Genomic DNA, 19,690 nt, shown 5'->3' with positions numbered 1-19,690 from the left:
AGCCACAGAGGTTTCGCTTCTCTCACCCCGCCATTCGTACCCAGAGTGCAGCAGGGCACAGCATTCCTGCAAAGCCTAGATACCATTCGGGTGGTGCCCTGGAGGCCTGGCACCAGCCGGGGACTAGTGAAACAGAGAGGAAGAGGGAGAGTGAGGTGGGCATCGAATGAGAAAAGCACAGACTCCTGGTCCTCCTTCTCCTTTTAAGAGCTGAGGTAAATCATGTTTGGATCTCAGGTCTGCTATCAGCCGGCCGGGTGCCTACACAGACATTTGGCTGTGTCTGTGGGAGGGCAGGATGAAGAAAGTCAGAACCACCACTGTAATAGTGGCCTCTACTGATTGGTTGAGGCACTGCACAGAGATGGTGAATAATGGACAGCAGCGCCTGACTCTTCTAGTGTAGGGGAATAGAAGTGGCGTGTGTTAGGTACCGCCCTCCTCGGTCAGGGACGGGGTCCAGGGACAGGGACAGGGTCCATTTGGCTGTGTCTGTGGGAGGGCGGGAGGAAGAGAGTCAGAACCACCACTGTAATAGCGGCCTCTGCTGGCTGGTCAAGGCGCTGCACAGAGACGATGAATAATGGACAGCAGTGCCTGACTCTTCTAGTGTAGTGGAATAGAAGTGGCGTTGGTGGTGTTAGGTACCGCCCTCCTCGGTCAGGGACGGGGTCCACAGCAGTGGAGGATACACTACTGGGGAATTGGATATGACCAAATTGGGAGGAAAAAAGGAAACTCACTGAGCACTTTAATGCAGGGCAGTTGTAGCCTAGTGGTGAAGGTACTGGACTAGTAATCATAAGGTTGCTGGTTTAAGCCACACCATTGCCTGGTTGCCACTGTTGGGCCCTTGAGCAAGGCCCTTACCCCTCAATTGCTTAGACAGTATACTGTCACAGTACTACTGCTACTACTAATACTAATACTACTATTCGGGGTATACAATTACTGACTGTAGTTTGTTGGTCTGTACCAGTTCTGGCTGCTTCTTTACCCTAGCCAGCGATGGATTCTCACAGAGAGCCGTACAGCGTACAGAGTCCCGATATGACCTATGTGTATTATGGAATCAGACAGTAGGTGTTGCTGTTGCGGCATCAGTGAGACTCAAACTCAAATCTCCTTCCCGCTGCACCACAGACACCCACCAAACAGTCCTCCCACCAGTCACAGACAGACAGACGCTAAGCAAAACGTCAGGGTTCGAGACGTCCACAGGAAACGCCGCGGGAGCGTTTAATCCTGAGTGAGACGTGTGTTTAATCATGTGACTGATTGGATTCCGCGGCGGCGGCGGCGTGAAGGAAATTGATTTCCCACTTTTCCGGATTCCTGGCCGGCCGCTGACCGCGGCTAATCTGACCTTAATGAAAGCGTACGGCGTTAATTGGGAGCACAAACCGGCTCTTGTTCCGATCGATGCGTGCCGAGGATCCTGGGGCACCGTCTGTTCGAGCCAACACACCTACCGACACGCACCGGAGTCTTGTCTCGGCTGTTGGTTCCTTCTCCTTTGGACACAGTCCGGGAAATTATTCTCACATCCTCAACCTTGGTTACTATCATCGATCTTCTAGAGGAACTCCACATTCAAAAGAATTGGGACAGTAAGTGAAACCGGCCATTGCCGGACCCAGGAGGGTTTGGGCGTCAACCTAGCAACCCGTCTCTGTAAAACCATGACCGCTACCGAAGCAGCAAGAAGAAAAAGAACCTAAAGTACCAGTAAGACCTGGAGGGCATTAGCAATTGTCAACAAACGTAGACGTCCCTCCAAAACTTCGATTAGCCAGCCACGCCCATCAAACAGAGAACCACTGGATCCTGAAGATGACCAGGATCTGGACGTCCAGACTCACACAGAGAAGAGCGTTCATGTAAGACCTGGGGAACCTGCCCAAGAACGAAAGCGATGGAGAGTCCTTATCTGATACCTCTAACAATCCAAAAATGTTGGGACGGGGGCTATGTGAGACTGGGGAGTTTTGGAAGCTTCCACAGACAATGCAGTCGGTACTGGATCTAGCAGAAACATTAACAAAAGGCTCTGCAAGAAGTTTAACCATTTACAGTCCATAACATTATTGAAAGATGTCCAAACAATCCAGAGAAATCCCTGAGCGTAAGGTTTAAAAGCAATAATAAATGCCGTTGACCTTTTGATTCTTTAGACATCACCGCATTAAAAACGGACGTGTCTGTAAGGAAGGAATCCTTCGGAAAACCATCGTCAGTTAACGCAGCACGCCGCTGCGACTACAGAAGGAGACGGAAATGGAGATCCATGCCTGAACCCACCTCGTGCAGGTGAAAAGAAGCGCCGTGTGTTATGTCCAGCCCTCCTCGGTCAAGGTTGGGGTCTGCAGCAACTGGGGAACTGGATACGACCAGACCAACATTACTGTAATAAGGGAATCCTTCGGAAAACCATTGTCCGTAAACAGAGTATGCCGCTGCGACTACAAATGCAAGTCTCTAGTACACAAAGCGGAAGTGAAATATCAATACAGATTGTTATATTAAATAAATTAGCACTTATCCTACTGTCCCAACTTTTTTTGGTAATGAGGATCATATTATCAGTCACGTTTGACCTACAGAGGATGGACAAAATAATGGAAACACAAGATAAGATACTAACACTAATCTGGAACATGATTGAACGTTTTTAACAAACATGCCAGGGTTTGTGTCGATTCACACAAATCAGTTATTTTACCTACGTGTTCTTATATGTGCAGGCAGTTTCATAGTCGTACAGTTATGTCACACAGTTTACCACCGTGTTATCCTGGTCAGGGTCGCGGTGGGTCCGATTCATTGGCCGTCCATCACAGGGCACACACACACACACACCTGGTAATTTCTAGTAGTTTCAATGAACCAGACTGCATGATTTTGGACTGTGGGAGGAAAAAAACCTGCCCAGGCTGGGGAATCAAACCCAAACCCTTCTAGCTGTAAGGGCGACTGCGCTACCCACTGCGCCACAAGCATTCTTATACGTTGGGTCTTAACTCAGTTAAATGTTGAAGCTCTGCTACCGGTGGGCTGGGCGCCCCCTAGCAGGCACAATGAGCAACACCTGCAGCAGACAAAAGCAGCCTCTAGTCTGCCGGGTGGGTAGGTGTGTTGACTCAAATGTTCTTCTCTGTGTGAGTCTGGACGTCCAGTTCCTGGTTATCTTCAGGATCAGATTAGGACTTACTTAGACTTGGGCAGCAAGTGTTCTCCATCGCTTCCGTTCTTGGGCGAGTTCCTTCAGGTCTTATATGAACGTTCTTCACTATGTGGGTCTGGACGTCCAGTTCCTTGTCATCTTCAGGATCCAGTGGTTCTCTGTTTGATGGGCGTGGCTGGCTAATCGAAGTTTGTCCACGTTTGTTGACATTTGCTAATGCCCTCCAGGTCTTACTGGTACTTGAGGTTCTTGTTCTTCTTGCTGCTAGGTTGACGCCCAAACCCTCCTGGGTCCGGCAATGGCCAGTTTCACTTACTGTCCCAATTCTTTTGAATGTGGAGTTCCTCTAGAAGATCGATGATAGTAACCAAGGTTCAGGATGTGAGAATAAACCAGGAGAAAAAGGGAGAAAATGCAGAAACAAAATTAGTCACAGTCCATCAGGCGAGAGGGAGAAAGGCTTTCCGCTACGCTCACAATCTACGCCACCATCTACACACCAAATTGAAGGTTAGGACTTCCGACCGTGACTATTTTCTCGGCTCTTTGTTCGCGGGAAGAAAACGGACGCGAGCTAATGAGATTTACAGACTGAACGTCTCGTCCGAAAACCCGCGTGAACGGCGATCACGCTTATAAAATAAATTCCTACGAATTATTTTCTCTCTGGAGTGAATCAGTCGGGTCTGAGAGGCAGCAAACTCTCTCTCTCGCACTCGCTCTCGCACTTACGCTCTCTCAGCACTAATGGCTTCATTAACACTCTCTCTCCGAGGCTGGATGTACAGGACGACGATCCATAGATCAACGTCACGTCCAGAAGAGACGGCCGAGGCGTAAGTGCGCATCAGGACGAGGAAAAGAAGCCGGAAATATCAACGACATACAGCTCGACAGTCGGTTTCCCATTAGGATGTTTGCGTTCCATAATCCTGCATTTCTACACTCACTGTCCATTTTATCTGCTCCACTTACCATATAGAAGCACTTTGTAGTTCTACAATTACTGACTGTAGTCCATCTGTTTCTCTGCATGCTTTGTTACCCCCCTTTCATGCTGTTCTTCAATGGTCAGGACCCCCACAGGACCCCCACAGAGCAGCTATTATTTAGGTGGTGGATGATTCTCGGCACTGCAGTGACACTGACATGGTGGTGGTGTGTTAGTGTGTGTTGTGCTGGTATGAGTGGATCAGGCACAGCAGCGCTGCTGGAGTTTTTAATCACCTCACTGTCACTGCTGGACTGAGAATAGTCCACCAACCAAATATATCCAGCCAACAGCGCCCCGTGGGCAGCGTCCTGTGACCACTGATGAAGGTCTAGAAGATGAGCGACTCAAACAGCAGCAATAGATGAGCGATCGTCTCTGACTTTACATCTACAAGGTGGACTGACTAGGTAGGAGTGTGTAATAGTGGACAGTGAGTGGACATTTAAAAACTCCAGCAGCGCTGCTGTGTCTGATCCACTAAATATACCTAACATAACAGGTGAAATAAATCAATCATATAAGAAAATGACATGCTTCGAACTGTGCAGCAAACAGTTTAGGGAAGGTCCTTTCCTGTTCCACCATGAGCGTGCTTCGTAAAGACGTGAAGAAACTCTGACCTGACCTGAACCGGAACACTGACTGATCAATCAGCGCCCAGCCATACAAACGCTGTCACTTTTTGACTAAATGGGCACAAATTCCCACAGACACACTTCATTTACATTTTACATTTTCGGCACTTAGCGGACGCTTTTATCCAAAGTGACTTACAGTACTGTGATAGTATAGTGTCTAAGCAATTAAGGGGTTAGGGGCCTTGCTCAGGGGTCCAACAGTGGCAACATAACAGTGATGGGACTTGAACCAGCAACCTTCTGATTAATAGCCTAGTGCCTTAACCACTAGGCTACAACGTTGCTTTTATCCAAGTCAAGCAATTGCGGGTTAAGGGCCTCGCTCAAGGGCCCAACAATGGCAGTGGTGGGGCTTGGACCAGCGACCTTTTGATTATTAGTCCAGTACCTTAACCACTAGGCTACAACATTGCTTTTATCCAAAGCAATTAAGGGCCTTGCTCAGGGGCCCAACAGTGACAACCTGGCAGTGGTGGGGCTTGAACCAGCGACCTTCTGATTACTAGTCCAGTACCTTAAACACTAGGCTACAACGTTGCTTTTATCCAAAGCAACTTACAAGTCAAGCAACTGAGGGTTAAGGGCCTCGCTCAAGGGCCCAACAGCGGCAACCCAACAGTGATAGGGCTTGAACCAGCAACCTTCTGATGATGTACCTTAACCACTAGGCTACAACGTTGCTTTTGTCCAAGTCAAGCATTTGTGGGTTAAGGGCCTTGCTCAAGGGCCCAACAGTGGCAGTGGTGGGGCTTGAACCAGCGACCTTTTGATTATTAGTCCAATACCTTAACCACTAGGCTACAATGCCGCTTCTATCCAAAGAAACAGTGGCAACCCAACAGCGATAGGGCTTGAACCAGCAACCTTCTCATTATGTACCTTAACCACTAGGCTACAACGTTGCTTTTATCCAAAGCAATTAAGGGCCTTGCTCAGGGGTCCAACAGTGGCAACCCAACAGTAATAGGGCATGAACCAGCAACCTTCTGATTACTAGTCCAGTACCACTAGGCTACAATGTTGCTTTTATCCAAGGCAAATTACAAGTCAAGCAATTGAGGGTTAAGGGCCTCGCTCAAGGGTCCAACAGTGGCAACCCAGCAGTGATAGGGCTTGAACCAGCAACCTTTCGAATATTAGTCCAGTATCTTAACCACTAGGCTACAGCTGCTTCTCAGTGTTAAAGTCGCTCTATTTTAATACAGTTTGTTTTTGAAACACGCTCAGGCGTCCGAATACTTTTGACCACCCGGTGTAGCATCACTCAGCCCAGTTTTTTTTTGTGACGCTTGGTGTTATGGGTAGAACTTCAGTATGAATTTTTCATTCCGCTCCAGCCCGACTTCAAAGTTCCTGATTTTAATTGAAACTCTGTGCCTGAAGCTCGGCGACGGTAGAAAGGTGTCGGCTCAATTAAACCGCCGGAACGCGGCGCGGGCGAGAGGCGAGACGCCGGAGAGGATGAAGAGCGTGAGGAGAAACCTCCAGAGACTTCGGGAGTCTAGCGCTCGGGCTCGGGATGCTTTGAACGAAACCGCGCGCGTCGCTCGGGCTCTCGGGTTCGCCGGGCGCGCGTCTGCGCCGTCATTACGTATTAATCCGGATCTCGGCGCGGCACGGCGGCGAGGCTGTCAGGAACGGCTTCACATCAGTCACGTTCGCTGCTGTTATTTATGCATGAAGACGTAGCGCCACGCGGAAAAACTAGCAGCCGCTAGCGTGGAGCGTGACGTTCGAAGCCACTGATATACATACGCCTGATTTCTCAGAAATACCACCAAGGTGCAACCTCAAAAGAAGCTACATAATAATCTGTTCCCAACGTCGGCAACAAGCGGCGGGAAGTCATCAGCTACGATCAGACACGAGGCTTTAGAGAGCCTCAACACGTACGGAGGACTGAGGACCGCACTACTCTCTTCGTGTTCCTCTGCCGTTTTAACCGGACAGTAGGAGTCACTGTTGCAGCAGCAAGGATTTTATATCCAGCCTTCTGCACCACTGTGGTGAGCTAGCATATTACACCACAGCGCCACCCTGAGGTGAGCAGGCGACAGAAATGAACCAATTTATCACAGTACAACCCAATTCAAGTAGCCAATCCACCTTCTGCATGCTTTTTAGAAAGTAAGGGGAAACTTCATCTGAATGATGGGGAGGGCATTCCGCTATTCCACCAAGTAGCCAAAATAAAAATGTAAATACCACCCCACCATTTATTTATTTACTCTACCCGCTTCATCCTGGCCAGGGTCCTGGTGGGTCAGTCCGGAAGCTCTGGGTCGCTGAGGATGGACAGATACTCTCACATCTACTTCACTCATTCACACCTAACAGTAATCAGGTGCTGCCAAATCCACCCTCTGCATGATTTGGGAGGTCCGAGGAAACCAAAGTACCTGGAGATAGAGAGTGACCAGCCAGGCGTCCAAATACTTTGGGTCAAAAATAATCAGCGGCGATCAATAAATAGACGTGCTTTGCCAAACAACAGATAGAGAACCAGCTGGCAGAATGGGAGCCAAACAGCGACATGGGTCCTTAAGACCCTCTGTAAAACAATTAGCATGTTCTCCTCTTTGTGTGCGTTCCTTTTAAGGTCTGAAATTCTTATCCTAAACGACTTACAGTTACGACTTCTTACAATCTGAGCAACTGAGGATTAAGGGCGTTGATCAGGGGCCCAACAGTGGCAACTTGGTGGTGGTGGTGGTGGTGGGTCTCAAACCAGAAACCCTCTGATTACTAGTCAAACATCTTAATCACTAAGCTTCCACTGTGCTGTCCTGATTATTACAATTATGACTGAATACAATTTGAGGGATTGAGGATTAAGGGCCTTGATCAGGGGCCCAACAGTGGCAACTTGGCAGCGGTGGGGCTTGAAGAGGCAACCTTCTGATTACTAGCTACTAGTCCAGCACCATAATCACAAAGCTACTGGTAAGAGTCAGTAAAAGAATGTGTGAGCCCTGAGAGTGACTGGCGCCTCGTTTTCTTGTGGTCGATGTTTTCCAGGCGGCACCGGACCCACCGTGACCCAGACCAGGATGAAGCTAGTTAGTAACGTAGCGTTTGGGTCTAAACAACGGCGTCAGGCTCGCTTGGGTCTCAGATTGAACGCGCATTCGCATTCACAGAGTCATAATAAGCCCTGGCGTAATTAGCACGGAGTTAATAACTTTCGCCTGGCGCCGGTGCCAAGCGGGGATTAATCCGGAGAGGCCTGGCACGGCCTATCAGCGCTGGATTTTCCCCATGAGGAGTTTTTCGGGACGCACGGGCGACGGCGGGTGACGAGGGGGGGAGGTGAGCGTTTCACGCTGGATTTGCGTTTCATTTAATCTCAGGAATCCAATACCGACACGCTAACGCTCGAATCAATCACTCGCGTGGATCTGGCAACCCTGCCAACGATGACGAAGTGGGCGCGCTCACCGTCTCCCGGTCCTGCTCTGGTCCTCGGAACGAACCCGCTCGGTATGTGGCGAGCGTTCGGGGTAAAGAGGTGCCACGTTTTCGCTCTGCTCCTGCAATAACGCGGGCGCCGTGCCAAGGATCACGCTTTATCATTCCACAGCAATGCTTCCCCACTGGCAGGTGGCAAAATGAGGCCACGGGCACAGTGCCTGGCATCCTCTGCTCAGAGCCGCGATGCCAAATGACGAAGCTCCTCGCTGGTGTGTCGGGCGCTGAGGATGGACAAAGACGGTGCCTGGCACGGCCGATGTCTTTCATCCCGGGCACAGATGAGATTGGCGCCGAGTTGTGCCAGTGTAAGAAACCTGCTACCTATAATTCAATCATTCATTTATGTTCAGTGGGCACTTCATGATGGTCAGGGTCGCAGTGCCACGGAACACAGCCCAGACAGGGTGCCAATCCGATGGCAACAACCACTCAGACACCATTCAGACCAGCCAATTCACCTTCTGCATACAGTGACCCGAAGTGAGGATCAAACCCAGGTCTGCAGGTCCCATCTGTATGTGCAGCATCCACTCTGCCAGTCTGATACCCCTTACTACATGGTCAAAAGTATTGGGACGTCCCCTGTTCCAGCCATCTAAGAGACTCCAGCGTCCTGCACAGAGCCCTGACCTCAGCCTCACTCAACAGCTCTGGGATGAACCGGAACATCGACTGACCAATCAGCGCCCAGTCGTACAAACGCTGCCATCTTCTAACTGAACGGGCCAGCTCAAAATAGCAGCTACAGTGTGAGCAAACCTGGTGAAGACTTACAGGAAATGTTTGACCTCTGTCATTGCCAACAAAGGTTATGTTACAAAGTGTTGAGTTGAACTTTTGTTATTGACCAAATACTTATTTTCCACCATAATTTACAAATAAATTCTTTAAAAATCCTACAATGTGATTTCCTGGATTTTTTTTTCTCATTTTGTCTCTCATAGTTGAAGTGTAGCTATGATGAAAATTACAGACCTCTCTCATCTTTCTAAGTAGGAGAACTTGCACAATCAGTGGCTGACTAAATACTTTTTGGCCCCACTGTATGTATATGTGTGTGCGTGTGTGTGTGTGTGTGTGTGTGCGTGTGTGTGTGTGTGTGTGTGTGTGTGTGTGTGTGCGTGTGTGTGCGCGCTTTTTTATTCACTCTTTACTCAGTCTGTTTTACCGGCGCTTAATCCTGATCAGGGTCTCGGTGGGTTTGATTTATTGTGCAGCAGATAGATTTGAGGATTCGGTTGCCATGGTGCGGTGACAGAGGTAAAACGCACCAGCGCACCAGTATTGACATCCAGAACATTCGAATCTTCAATCGGCTTGTCCGAGGGTGGGGGTGAGTTAGGATTCCTCATAACTGCTGCAGTTACAACCTCTACTGGCTGATCGATGGTACTGCACAGAGACGGGGGATGATGGACTCTCCGTGCGTGATACGGATCTCCATACGGACAAAAACTGCATAATGTAGAAATGTAAAATATACAGTAAACAATCAAAAGACTTAGTGCTGATTCTGGGATTTAAACTCACAACCTAGAGCAGTGGTAGCCAAGGTACGTGGTTCAGCCCGGTCGCCACTGTGGGCCCCTGAGCGAGGCCCCTAAATCTCAGTTGCTTGGATTGTATTCAGTCACAATAGTGAGTCGCTAAATGGCGTGAATGTAAACAACCACGGACACAAGTATTGGGATGCCTGTCTAATTACTCAGTTCACAACAGTCAATTCCAACTTTGCAGCAACAGTTTAGGGAAGGCCCTTTCCTGTGCACAAAGCTAGCTTCATAAAGACTACAACTCAACTGGAATGTGCAAAAGGTGAAAAGACGCGGTCGGTGCTGCACACGTGTCGGAGGGGGCGTGTGTTCGTTACGGCCCTCCTCGGTCAGAAATAGAGGTGAAATATTATATGGGAACTGGATACGACTAAATCGGGGGAAAAGCGGTGACGAGGAACACCTTTGAAACCGATATCACCAGTAATTAGACTTGACTCACGACGCTTTCAAACATCAGCGGTGACAAATACGGGCCTCACACCCCTCAATCCCTAAATCATCTTATTACAGGACCAGGCAAGAGGACCGATTATCATCACGTTTATGTGTTTCAGCCACTTCCAACTTGGAAGAGCGGCTCTTGTTCTAGCTTGAAAGATCACACACACAAAGGTCGCTCTGTTTTAATACTGTTGGTTTTAAAAACAGGACGTCCGACCCAAAGCTCGCGATCAGGCGTCCGAATACTTTTGGCCACATCGTGTATAAAACAACCAATAAAATCCAAACAAACAAACCACAACCGGATATTACGATATAAAGTGTACAAAGACTGCATTGCACCAAAGTCCTGTCGTACCGGAGCGTCGTGAATTCCGAACTGAACTGATTCAGATTTTCCGAACCCGGACGGGACCGAGCCGAGGGACTCGATCAGAAACACTCGGTGGCTAAAACGTGGCGAGGGTGGCGAGGGTGAAGCGTTCGAGAGGTGGACGTAGGCACCGGAAGAGCTCGTTCTACACCTCAGAATGCTGGAGGTAAAAAACCACACAAAGGAACAAAAGGAAAGACAAAAAACAGACGATGCCAAAAATAACCATCAATAAATCAACCAAAATAATAAAATATATATCTGTATATATACAGAACATCCAGGCTGTTCTGGCAACAGTAAATGTAAACGTGTACCACATTTTTACCTCGTGTTCAATACTATTTACTGAATTTTTATTTTATTTACAAAATAAAAGTCCAGGTTGGTCATTTGTACCAAACACAGAATCCTTTACTCTGATTCTAAACTGAATCATCAAGCTTTTTATTTCTTGTCGATGCTTTAGAGCTGTAACTGCCAACAAAAGCTCGTCCCATTTCTCTTTGTCCCAAGACTAATACATTTAGGGCTATTTTACTGTAAGATGCATTAAAAGGAAGAATCTTTGTACTGATTTGTTAATTCCAGTGTTTTTGGTTAAAAAAAAAAAAAAATGCACCACGACCCTGACCAGGACAAAGAAGTTTAAGAAAATAAAAAACATTTAAATAATAAATACATAAAAATAATAAACAAAAATAATGAACAATAATAATAAGACTAACAGTAATTAAATAAAATAATATTATTAGTAATATTAATAATAATGCTTAATAATAATTAAAATAATAATACAAAATATTAACTATAATAATAACAATAATAATAATGCTCAATAATAATAATAATAATAATGTTTAATAAAAAATAAAAATATTGACTATAATAATAACAAAAATAATAAGAGCCACAATAATAATAGAAGAATATTATTAGTAATATTAATGAGAATAATCCTAAATAATAATAATAATAATAATTATTATTATTATTATTAAAATAATAATAAAAATATTATTTATAATAATAATAACAAGAAAAAACTAAAATAATAGTAAAGGTTATTGATAGTAATATTATTAAAGAATAATCCTAAATAATAATAATAATAATATAAAAAATAATAATAATAATGCCTAATAATAATAAAATGATAATATTAACAAAATAATAACTATAATCATAACAAAAAAGCTTAATAATAATAATAACAATAACAAATAACAAAAACCACAACAACAACAATTATAATAATAATAATAATTAATAATAAAAATAATAATATTAACAATAATAATAATAATAAGTGCTACAGGAAGATAATAATGAACAGACAGATGAATCCCTTGATGGTGTTTGCACATCTAACAGTTAATTCTCTCCAATCTTTATTTAACTGATAAAAGTACAGAAAAATCCAATGCGTGAATTTGATGCCTGCAACAAACTCCAAAAAAATTGGGACAAATAAATAAGAGTGAAAGGTGAGGGGAACGCTGACTGATGGGTCGTGCTTCACCACATTGCCAGCAAAGCAACACCAGGCCTCAATCTGCGTGGCTTTATAAACACAGGGTGCATGTGCTTGACTGTCCTGCCTGCAGTCCCGATCTGTCTGCTATTAAAAATATACAGCGCATCATGTATAGAACCAAACTGTGACAGTTAGTGTCCTCAGTTCCCAAAATATTAAAATGTCTCATTAATAGGAACGCTGATGGAACACAGGGGGAACAGGCTTCTGTCCCAAGGTTTTTGAAGTGTGTTGCAGGAATCAAATTCTAAATGTGTTTATATTTACAAACTACAATGAAGATTTTAAATAAAGAATTAAAACATCACAGATTCTTCTTTTTACTGCCTTTTACTAAACATCCCAACTTTTATGAAAATGTTTTTTTTTATTTCATAAAAATGTACTAATGCATTATTATAATTATAGGATTATCGCATTTAGTTGTCCAGAGACTAAACCTCACAACCTTCTAGTCACTAGTTATTTACCAAATTCCTCGCCATCTTTCCACCACTGATGAGCTACCAGAACCTGCTGTGTTAGTCCTGGGATTTAAACTTACAACATACTGGTTACTGGTGTTTAAGCTTCAACAAAACAACATAGACATTCAGGTGCTCGGCTGCCATTAAACTCGCCCACGACTGCTGAGATCTGGGTTCAAATCTGAGCGGTGCTATCAGCCGGCCTGGTATCTACACTGACAGTACTGGCTGTGTCTGAGGGGGGTGGGTGAAGCCTTGAGATGGACTGGCACCCTGTCCAAAGTATTCCCCGCCTTGCGCTTAGTGTTTTTCTGTGAAAGGAAGCACCACGACCCCGACCAGGACAAAGAAGTTCATGAAAATAAAATTAATACAAATATTTAATAAAATAAAATAATAATAATAAAAATAATAATAAATAATTGTAAAAATAATTAAAACAATAATAATAATTGTAGTTGTAATAATAAATATCAATAACAATAATATTGATAAAATTAATAAAAATATTAAAGAATATTAATAATAATAATAGTAATGCTGATATTAATAATAAGTTGAATATTATTATTAATAATAATGATTATTATTATTATTATTATTAAAGAATGTTATTAAAATTATTTACAATGAATAATAATAATAATAATAATAATAATAATAATTAGTGATAGATAGATAATAATAAATAAATAAATAATAATAATAATATTATTAAATAATAAGTAATAAAAACAACAACAATAATGGTAATAATAATAATAATAATAATAATAATAATAATAATAATTAGTGATAGATAGATAATAATAAATAAATAAATAATAATAATAATATTATTAAATAATAATAGTAATAAAAACAACAACAATAATGGTAATAATAATAATAATAATAATAATAACAATAATAATAATTAGTGCTACAGGTAGATAATAATAGGTAGACAGATGAATCCCTCGTGGGGTGTTTACACATCTAACAGTGTGTGTGTGTGTGTGTGTGTGTGTGTGTGTGTGTGTGTGTGTGTTGCCATGTGATGGATTGGTATCCTATCTGTGGCACACACCGAGCACTCTAATACCAATTAAGCATTGTTATTTGTTGCTGACCAGGCGCGTTTCTTGACGGCCACAGTTTCAGCACGATAACACAGCGGGTCAATCAATCGCCTCTCCAGTCACCAGATCAGAATCCAACAGAGAAAAAGCGTGAATTTTGATTAATAACAGCGTATGTATAAATGTCTGGTGAAGAGAATGAGAGGAAGCAGAAGCAGAGGTGTGTGAGGAGCGAGCAGGAAGGCTTCAGCCAGCAGAAAGTGAGGAGAAGGAAAAAGAACTACGTGGACTGGTCTGGAGAGACCGGAGAACTTGGAGCGCCGGTGTGAGGTGGCAGCCAGACACGAGCTGACTTTTCTCCAACACGAAACATCTCGCTATCGATAAACCGAACACCGCGATACTCCCACACATCATCACATCGTACCGACACTGTCACGTCACACCGTCGCCGAACGGTTCGGAGTGAAGAGCGCTCGGTGCGGCGTGAACACGTCAGATCGGCGTCTGAACAAAAAGCCCCACAAAGCCCGACACGCAGCCAAAATACAGAGATGTCAAGAGGAACCCAGGTGCTCCTACCATTGCTGCTCCAGCTCCCACTCCCTGAAGAAGTCCAGCTCGAATAGGTCCATGGTTCGGGTCCAGGAAAAAAGTACCGGGCGGCTCGGAGCGCTATGCGTCAGCCTGCATGCACGGACCGAGCGAGCGCCTGTGCGTGTGCGCGCCTGTGTACGCGTGCGTGCGCGCTGGTGTACGCGCGCGCGGTCGTGTGTGTGTGTGCGTGGTGTGCTGTGCTGTATAACCCGTTCTCTCAGTACTACACACACACACACACACACACACACACACACTCCAGATCGCGCTGCCAGCCAGGCTCCCCGCTCAACCACACGCACCCCGCGGTGGGCGGAGCCTCCGAGCGCTGAGGATTCTCATTGGTGGAAACACGATACGCAAAAAGCACCCACTGCCCTCTCTTTCTTAATTGTAATTAGTCTCTAACAGTACTATCACGCTTTGCAGCAACAGTTTAGGGAAGGTCAGTGTGCCCCCCAAGTTTTATAAAGAGCCCCGACCTGAGATCTGGGTTCGAATCTGAGCGGTGCTATCATCCGGCCTGGCATCCACTCTGGAACTATTGGCTGTGTCTGAGGGGGGTGCCTGAAGCCCTGCAATTGACTGGCACCCTGTCCAGGGTATTCCAGCCTCACACTCAGTGTTTTTTGTGAGAACAGGAAGCGCCACAACCCTGACCAGGACAAAACTGTTCTATTCTATAACAAAATAATAATAATAATAATAATATTAATAATAATAATAATAATACTGATAATAAATACATAAATAATAATAATAATAATAATAGTAATAATAATAAATACATAAATAATAATAGTAATAATAATAATAATAATAATAGTAATAATAATATAATAATATTGATAATAAATATAATAAAGAATGTTATTAAAATTGATAACAAAAATAAGAAAAAAAATATTAGAATAATTAATAATTATGTTAAATATTATTATTATTAATATTAATAATGATAATGATAAAGAATGTTATTAAAATTAATAACAACTATAACATTATATTAATAAATATTATTAATAATAACAATAATAATAATGAATAATAATAATAAGGAGAAATAGCCACACAGCTCTGGGATGAACCGGAACATCAACTGATCGACCGAATGGGCACAAATTCCCATACACAGACAAGAAGCCTTCTCAGAAAAGCTGAAAAGATCATAAAATGGGAAGTACGACTTAAGGTACTGGACTAGTAATCAAAATGTTGCTGGTTCAAGCCTCAACACTGCCTGGCTGCTCTTGTTGGGCCCTTGAGCGAGGCCCTCAACCCTTAATTGCTTAGACAATAAACTGTCACAATAATGTAAGTCGCTTTGGATACAGGCGTCTGCTAAATGCAAAAAATGTCAATATAGTGTCATTTAGTTTGATGTCTGTTTGGCCAACAGCCTGTACAGCTTTCTCTTTTTAACCTCTTCATCCTGGTCAAGGTCGCAGTGGGTTCGGTTCTACCCGGAAACCAGGGTACAAGGCAGAAATTTACATTTACATTTTCGGGAATTTAGGAGACACTTTTATCCAAAGTGACTTACAGTACTGTGACAGTATACAGTCTAAGCAATTAAGGGTTAAGGGCCTCGCTCAAGGGTCCAACAGTGACAACCTGGCAGTGGTGGGGCTTGAACCAGCGACCTTCTGATTACTAGGCTATAACTGCCTACAGTAATACAGTGGACAGGGCACCAATCCATCGCAGGGCTCCACCGGAGTTTCTTTAAACCAAGCCTTCCCTAAAGTGTTGCTTCCTTTATACGATTGATTTATTGCATTGATTAGCAACTGTTGTGGCTGAAACACATGAATTCAGTAATTAAAATGGGTGTCCCAATACTTTTGACCATTTAGTGTCTATGTCTAGTGTTTTATTTTGATGTGCGTGTTAAACCAGTTCCTTCATCCCGGCTTCACTACTGGTTTCCTGTTTATAAAAGATAGAAGTATATTTATCCTCAAATCATTTTATTGCTCGTTTAGTTTTGCGCCCTCGTAGATCTTTAAATATCCCGCGGGCTGCGTTCCAAACGGACTTTTAAGGTCATTAAGCGCGGCCGTAATAAACGCGCCGAGACGTGCCAGCACCGGCGTGCCAGGAAAAGTGAGGAAACTGTACGACCTTTTGTATTTACTCAAACTACAGCACGGAATAAACTGCAATTAAAAATGATTAGAGGTTATATTTTTAAAACAGCTCCAGATCCTCGGGTGGTAAAACATGCCAACATAACGGATACTGAGCTCTTGAGATCGAATCTCAGCTGTGCTATCGGCCGGCCGGGCGCCTACACTGTCTGTAGGGGGAGGAAACCGTGTAAGCAGTGCATAACCCACTGGTCTGCATACCAGACTTGACATGGATGCCCTTTCTGGCGCCACCCTCCTATTTCTATCCGGGCTTGGGACCTGCACTGAGAGCATTGACAAGTGCACCTGCCAATGGCCAGGCTGTTTTGACCACCCACCACCTCGGACATTAGCCAATCATGGCCTTGCAAGTACCTGAAGCATCTCAGGATACAACACACTTACACATTTATGTACTCACTCACCCCTAGTGGTGATGTGGAGTATTGAAGCAACACTCCCTCCCCCTACAGACACATGGCCAGTCGTGTGTCTGTGTGGACGCCCAGCCGGCTGATAGCAGAGCTGAGATTCAAACGAATGACTTATATGATGCTATTTAGCACTCAGGTGGCGCCTGGCACCTTGTCAGCATGGCAACAGTGACCCCTACTGTCTTAACATGGCACTGAGACAAGCGGTAGAGGAATACTTAGAGCATAGCGTGATCTGCATGTGCCAAAGCTTTCAGTAACATCCCTGTATGGCGTTAATTAGCAGCTAGCGGCTTCACGCGGAGAAGGAGATGTTTATTAGTCTGCTACCAACATGAGAGAGCAATGAGAGAGTGGTGCAAGCAGCAGGGGGCGCTATCATGCAGAAAAATACATATTTACCCCATTGCAAAAAGTACAACAAATAAATGTAACTATCATTTTCACATTTTAATAACCTGTGCCCATCAATTTCATACCATCCAAACCGCCCGCTTGTTGGCGCACGATGCCCTCACCAACATAGGGCAGCCGCAGGACACCACACAGCAAGCTGAACCCTGTTCAGCCTCCCATCCCTCAGACACAGATAGTTGTGTCAGTTGCCGGACCATTGTATTACAGTTCTGTGCCACCCGAGCGCCACCGACAAAGACGTTTATTAGTCTGCCATCAAGACTGAGTAATGAGAGAGCGGTGCAAGCGGCAGGGGGCGCCATCGTGCGGAAAAGAATCTGATTTACCCCAACTGGTGCATCGCAAAAAGTTAAATAAATAAATAAATGTAAATAACATTTTTACAAATGTAATATTCTTGGCCCAATGCTATCATTCCATCCAAACCGCCCGCTTGTTGGCGCACGATGCCCTCACCAACCTAGAGCAGCCTCAGGACACCACACAACAAGCTGAACCCTGTCCAGCCCCCAGTCCCTCAGACACAGCTAGTTGTGTTGGTTGCCTGATCATCGTATTGGACCGTTGTGCCACCTGAGCGCCACCGACAAAGACATTTATTAGTCTGCCATCAAGATTGAGTAATGAGAGAGTGGTGCAAGCGGCAGGGGGGCGCCATAGTGCAGAAAAAAAATCTGATTTACCCCAACTGGTGCATCGCAATAAAATAAAATAAATAAAAAAATGTAACTACTATTTTTACAATTTGCCCATCAATGTCATACCAGCCAAACTGCCCGTTTGTTGGCGCATGATGCCCTCACCAGCCTGTGGCAGCCACAGGACAAGCTGAACCCCATCCAGCCGCCCATCCCTCAGCCACAGCTAGTTGTGTTGGTTGCCGGACCATCATATTGGACTGCTGCGCCACCCGAGAGCCAAGCGTCCAATCTACAACAGCGAGGACTCAAGAGATTAATTGTCTATTCTGGTTCTGTTTATTAATCCCCGACTTAGCCACAAGGTCGAGCGTGGCACCCCGGCTGAGCGGCGGTCACCCCGGGCGGCGTTTCCGATGAATGATTGGAGAATCTTTTCCGACGCCGCGTTTCTCGTCCCGTTTTAATCTCCCTGAGATAAGTAAGTAAGTCGTTCCAGGCTCCGCTGATACGGTCTGAGGGGGATCGTCCCATAATTATACCTCTGTCATTTCTGACTTAATTATCCGCCTCCCGCCCCCCGATCCGGACGTTCCTCCGCCATCATCGAGTCCTCGCTGAGTCTCAGTCTCCCTCTGAATGAGTCTGATTAACGCGTGGCTGCGCGCTTTTCAGAACACGAACACGACGCCTCGAGTAATTTGTACTTAGCAAACGTCAGTTTAGAACCTGCAGGGAACGGGTCGTGTTATATTCTGAACATAAACTGTATGTTTAATAACACATACGGAACATAGAATTATATACGTCGGCTGGACGCAGGGACGCAGGCTGGGTTGGGAACCGAAACTTACAATTTAGAACCGAATACATAACAGAAAGTTACGAGTACAAACTAAATTCCGGTTCTGCTTATAGGTTACCAAAACATGACGACTCTTTATTACTGTAAACAAAGGACACCAATCTGCAAGAAAGTTCATATGTATCTGCCGGGACCTGTATATGTGTATGTATATGTGTGTGTGTATGTCTATGTGTGTCTATGTGTGTGTATGTCTATGTGTGTGTATGTATATGTGTTATCGTGTGTGTGTGTCTATGTGTGTATGTCTGTGTGTGTATGTGTTATCGTGTGTGTATATGTGTGTGTATGTCTTTGTGTGTGTATGTCTATGTATGTCTGTGTGTGTGTGTTATCGTGTGTGTGTGTGTATGTGTGTATGTATATGTGTGTATGTATGTGTGTGTATGTCTTTGTGTGTGTATGTCTGTGTGTGTGTGTGTTATCGTGTGTGTGAATATGTGTGTATGTATGTGTGTGTATGTCTATGTGAGTATGTCTGTGTGTGTATGTTATTGTGTGTATATGTGTGTATATGTGTATATTTATGTGTGTATATTTTTATGTGTAAGTGTTATTGTGTGTATGTGTGTGTGTGCTATCGTGTGTGTGTATGTGTGTATGAATGTGTGTGTATGTCTATGTGAGTATGTCTGCATGTGTATGAGTTATTGTGTGTATATGTGTGTATGTGTGTATATGTGTATATTTATGTGTGTATATTTTTATGTGTGTAAGTGTTATTGTGTGTGTGTGTGTGTGTATATGTGTATACGAGTTATTGAGTGTGTATGTGTGTATATGTATGTGTTATTGTGTGTATATGTTATTGTGTGTGTACGTGTTAGTGTGTTTATGAGTGTATGTGTGTATGTGTTATTGTGTGTATGTATGTGTGTGTATGTA

General features: G+C 44.4%; 1 protein-coding gene across 1 annotated transcript in view; it reads right to left on the bottom strand.

Annotated features, from left to right (window-relative positions):
- LOC134318742 (AF4/FMR2 family member 2-like) overlaps nt 1-14,408 on the bottom strand; it is a 128,522-nt gene extending 114,114 nt beyond the window's left edge. The window contains exon 1 of the mRNA XM_062999674.1: nt 14,305-14,408. Within this exon, the coding sequence (XP_062855744.1) occupies nt 14,305-14,357 (53 nt within the window). The 5' untranslated portion in view covers nt 14,358-14,408. The remainder of the gene's footprint in view (nt 1-14,304) is intronic.
- Between the last annotated feature and the right edge of the window lie 5,282 nt (nt 14,409-19,690).

Source organism: Trichomycterus rosablanca, chromosome 8 (genome assembly GCF_030014385.1).
Source record: "Trichomycterus rosablanca isolate fTriRos1 chromosome 8, fTriRos1.hap1, whole genome shotgun sequence".
Lineage (NCBI taxonomy): Eukaryota > Metazoa > Chordata > Actinopteri > Siluriformes > Trichomycteridae > Trichomycterus > Trichomycterus rosablanca.
Note: the sequence above shows the minus strand (reverse complement) of the source record. Positions and strands in the feature narration are given on the sequence as shown.